This window comes from Penaeus monodon, chromosome 38 (assembly GCF_015228065.2).
Source record: "Penaeus monodon isolate SGIC_2016 chromosome 38, NSTDA_Pmon_1, whole genome shotgun sequence".
NCBI lineage: Eukaryota > Metazoa > Arthropoda > Malacostraca > Decapoda > Penaeidae > Penaeus > Penaeus monodon.
In genome coordinates, this window is record NC_051423.1 from 558356 (window position 1) to 563142 (window position 4787).

Sequence of the window (4787 nt, forward strand, 5' to 3'; positions counted from 1 at the left end):
CCAAGCCCAAAGTCCTAAAGACAGTTTTTGTACATTTCAAGCTATCACAAAATATGTCTAATTCTCAGAATCACAAGACTTCAACAAAACTTTTTACCTCCTATAACAATATAATCATCTGTACAGAAGAAACTTCCTGGGTTCTCCACATTGATGGATGCAGACACTATTTCTACACTCAAACCCACACTTACATCTACATCCCCATCCATATCCATATCCACCCACATTCTCACTCACACTCACACTCACACACACACTCACATGCATGTACACATACACACCCACTCGCTCTCACCCTCACACTCACACCCGCACACGCATCATGCACTCTTACTCTTACACCCACACTCACATGAAACGCACAAACACACACACACACACACACACACACACACACACACACACACACACACACACACACACACACACACACACACACACACACACACACACACACACACACACTCTCACTCTTTCCACCCTAGCTACTGTCTCTTCCAGACAATGACAAGGCCCGTGGCATCTGATGTGGCGAGGAGAGACTCGTCGTAGTTGAAGCTCACACCAAGAACAGGAGCTGCATGACCCTGCAGGCGATTGATGAGGGGGCGCTGGTCTCGCTCTACGTCAAGGAACAGGACGCTGCAGTCTTCACAGCCAGTAACTTTGGGAATGAAGTGTACTTGTTGATTACTTCAGGAATAGATATAAGTATATACAGTATATTGCATAGGACAATATAATTATTGTTCTGGGAATTAAATTATGTGTTTTACACTATAAAAAAAATTATAAAAAAAAATAAAAATAAATTAAAAAAAATAGCCTGGAAAAGTGCATATATGTACACACATAAACATAAGAAAAATAAATATGCATTATTAAAAAAATAAGAGTAACATCAGTCCCTCGTTTCAATTCAACCCCGCAAATGTGCAAAACATAAAGACCAAAATGAGTACACACCCACACAGGCTCCTTGCCTAAAGGACATGAGGGGGCAGAAGGTCGACCTCACCGGCTGGTACATGTGAGCCACATTAAATTTACGTCTCAACCGCAAGCCGCCATCTTTGTCTGCCACTCTGCATAAGGTATATATTAGTGTATAATTACTTCTCTTTTCATAATCTATTTGGATATTATGTATATTGTTTTGCTTACTCTTGTGCAATAAATAGTATTTTGGTTATTCACAAACTACCCTTTTTGCTAATAGTTGGCCTAGATAAAAAAAAAAAGTATGGATTAACTGTCTTATATATATTTCTTATTTTTAAAAAATCAATAAAATCTTGCAATCATTCTCATCAATAGACAAAACCCCAATTGAAAAAAATAGTAACAAACATTTTTCATTTTGAAAATCACCATTAGAAATCATAAAAATAAATCTAAATCTCCCATGCAGTTCCAGAATCCTTTAATCAAGAAAACTAAAATCAAGCTCTAAAGAAAACCAGTAACAACAGACCAATGAGCTAACTAAAACCACAGTACCTGTACAGCAGCAAAGCATTGCAGCTTGCACTGACGAGGAGAGTTGGGTTGGGAGCCTCTCTGCTTGCCCACGTGCGTGCAGACAGGCTGGTAATGGCAGCGCCTTCTTGCACCACACACCTCTTGCCCTTCTTAAGACATCCACTCCCAAGGTCGAAAAGAAACGACACAATCGTTCCCTGGTTGATATAAAGCATCCAGATTAATACAAAATGTCTCCAAACGTACAGAGATAAAAATACATCCAGTAAGTTGTGACCAATAACATAGTCTCTTTGGAATAAACAACTATATTTTCACCAACAGAATTCCCAAGAAGACTCAAAATCTCTACCTTATCATCACCAGCCCAGAGTGTCTTGCCAGAGGAGTCAAAATTTAGTGCCGTTACTTGGCCTGCTACCTTGCTTGTTCCTCCCTTTGGATAATGGCCAGTTGACATATTCAGGACTTGTACTAGTCCATTACTATTACCTACCTGGAGGGAACTTGTTAAAGAATGCAACATTTTGGAACAGGTAATGTCTTCTGAGACACTAAATTCATGAAGTAAATTTTTAAAAGTAAGCAATAGACAAAAGAAAATATGGCTTTTCTTTCTAACACAAAAATATGAAAGTTAATGTATGCCTCCTATAGACCTCATGAGAACTACTGACACAACATTAAAAATTTATGGAAGTTAACATTCCACTCTTATAATAATAATAAAGGATACAACAGCCCAATTGGAATTGAAGGGGTGAAAGACGCAGGATAGAACATTGGCCCCAGACTGGTCGCTAACAGTGCGCAGACATTCTCCACTCGATGAACTCCAGAGACACACCACCCCATCCTCTCCCCCAGACAGCAGGAGGTCATTTGTTGACGACCAATCAAAGCCTACAGGAAATAAAAACATTTTACTGAACAATGAAAAACTAAAATGTAAGGAGGAAATTTGTAAATAATAATCCATCATACAATGTACCTTGTCCTTCATTCCTAATTAGAAAATAATCCTAAAAAATGTATATAGGACAATTATGAGATAATTAACCCTTCACCTCAACAGGAGAGCAATAAAACAATTATTTTATGAATAGAAATGGAAATAAATTAAATAAATAATCTGGTATGAAATCATATCTATTGAAACCAGTAATTAAAAAACATTATTCTGGGAAAAAAATATATAACAAAAAGGGTAGTAAGTTCTCACGATGTGATAAAAACACACATATAAACAGAGTACTTAAACCTTTAAAAATGACTATAATAATATACATATCATACACAACCTACAACCATGAAATAGCAGACTATATATGGTCTCACCTGTGACTCCTGCATTGTGGTGACGCAGAGTATGAAGGACACGAGGCTGTCCCTCGGCTACTTGGCATATAGAGAGTGTTCCATCCAATGAGGAGCAGGCTAGGAGGCCCTGGTCGTTGTGTGCAAATTTAACCATTGTGACACTATCTGTGTGCTGGTTGAAGGAAAAGGGTGGGTGGTATTTAGCGAGCTTCAAGAAGTGTAAAAATTATTATCTTCTTGTACTCCTTAAATGGTATCAAAATGTCATGCCTATATCATATCAAAAGGAACACATGAACACTGGTACTTTAACAGCTGCAAAAAATAACAGAAGAAATTTAGAGAGCGACTCTTACCTGGTCAAAAATATGGTGGACTCCTGAGAAAGCATAATTCTCTCCAATAGATTTACCCCCAACAATGGCCTTTGATGCTTCGGCACGCTGTGTTGGCACAACGGTTCCTGGCTGGGGAGGCCCATGGGGTCCCTCTATGCTCTGTCCTCCAGCCTGTGACATCGCTAAGCTCATGCTTCTACTCATGCGAGGTGAATCACCCTGGTAGCAAAAGACAGTTGTGATGAGATGATATGGCAGGTGTATTATAATTAAATATAATTCTGATAACAATAAATAAGTATAGTTTTTTTCATTATAATCTGACACTTGTTTATCTAAAAGACAAGACATAAAATTATCAATTCAAGAACCTTCATACCCATCAAAGGATTTTTCTTCTTGACATTCTGAAACAAATATGCAAACTAAACACCTACAGCCAACCACATAAGCAAGAATCATTTATTCTTCTCCTCAATGTTAATGTGTTTTAATGAATCATGAGTGGATGATTTTTTTTTTTTTTTTATAGATAAAATATCATGAAAAACAACTTAACAATAACTTCCTCTCCCTCCTACCCCCTTGGCAACGATAAGGACAATAATCCTTATCGATGAAGAACTCAGTTTTACATACTAGAAGATTTATATCTTGAGTGGCATGTCAAATAGTTACCAAAAGGTGGAACATCAAGATTGAAAAGGTTACCCCTTGTAAATAAAGTACAAAAATAAAAATAAAATGATGTCTCATCTAGCTAATCTGCACTGGTAACTATTTGACATGCCACTCAAGGTATGAATCTCCTGCTATGTAAAATTGAGTTCTTCAACAATAAGGACTATATTTGCCCCCAATAAAACTATAACAGTGGGGATTTTCTCTCAAAATAACTTTATAATATAAAAAAAAAAAATTACATGCAATCAACACACCTCTACTGTGAGACGGGATGCCGACCTCAAGCTTGAAGGCCGGCTTTTCAGGCTGAGTTGGTCGAGGGTGACCCCGTAGCGCTGCTGGAGTAAGGAGAGTCTCAGACGCAGGTAATTACGCACCGCTGTCCCGTCCTGAGGGAGACACCCGAGAAGAACCGCCAATAATAATTTCCAGGATGAGGGGCTTCACCCTTTCTGCTTCTCTCTCACACACTCACACATGCACTCACTCACTCACCCACACACTCGCTCACGCACTCACTCACTCACTCACGCACTCACTCACGCAGTCACTCACTCACTCACTCATGCACTCACTCACTCACTCACCCATGCACTCACTCACGCACTCACTCACTTGCGCTCGCACTTGCAGTCATTCTCTCTCTCTCTCGCTCTTCCTCTCACTCTCGCTTTCGTTCTCCCATCTCATCTCATCTCTCATCTCTCACTCCCTCTCTCACTTTCACTCTCACTCTCACTCCCTCACTCTCACTCTCACTCTCACTCTCTCTCATCTCCTCACCTCACTCACTCACTCTCCTCTCACTCTCACACTCACTCACTCTCACTCTCACCCCTCTCCACTCCCTACTCACTCACTCTTCACTACTCCACTCACTCACACTCACACTCACACTCCCACTCACACTCACTCCCTCCACTCACTCCCTCTCACTCTCACTCACTCACTCCACTCTCT

General features: G+C 39.8%; 1 protein-coding gene across 2 annotated transcripts in view; it reads right to left on the reverse strand.

Moving 5' to 3' along the window:
- Window positions 1–364: 364 nt before the first annotated feature.
- Window positions 365–4787, reverse strand: part of LOC119596455 (WD repeat-containing protein 13-like) — a 47357-nt gene continuing 42934 nt past the window's right edge. For both annotated transcript variants that reach the window (XM_037945709.1, XM_037945710.1), the window contains exons 4-11: window positions 4082–4216; window positions 3162–3362; window positions 2824–2977; window positions 2222–2388; window positions 1838–1981; window positions 1504–1682; window positions 970–1088; window positions 365–667 (exon numbers count right to left, since the gene is read on the reverse strand). In XM_037945709.1, coding sequence (XP_037801637.1) covers window positions 489–667; window positions 970–1088; window positions 1504–1682; window positions 1838–1981; window positions 2222–2388; window positions 2824–2977; window positions 3162–3362; window positions 4082–4216 — 1278 coding nt within the window. In that variant the 3' untranslated portion in view covers window positions 365–488. The remainder of the gene's footprint in view (window positions 668–969; window positions 1089–1503; window positions 1683–1837; window positions 1982–2221; window positions 2389–2823; window positions 2978–3161; window positions 3363–4081; window positions 4217–4787) is intronic.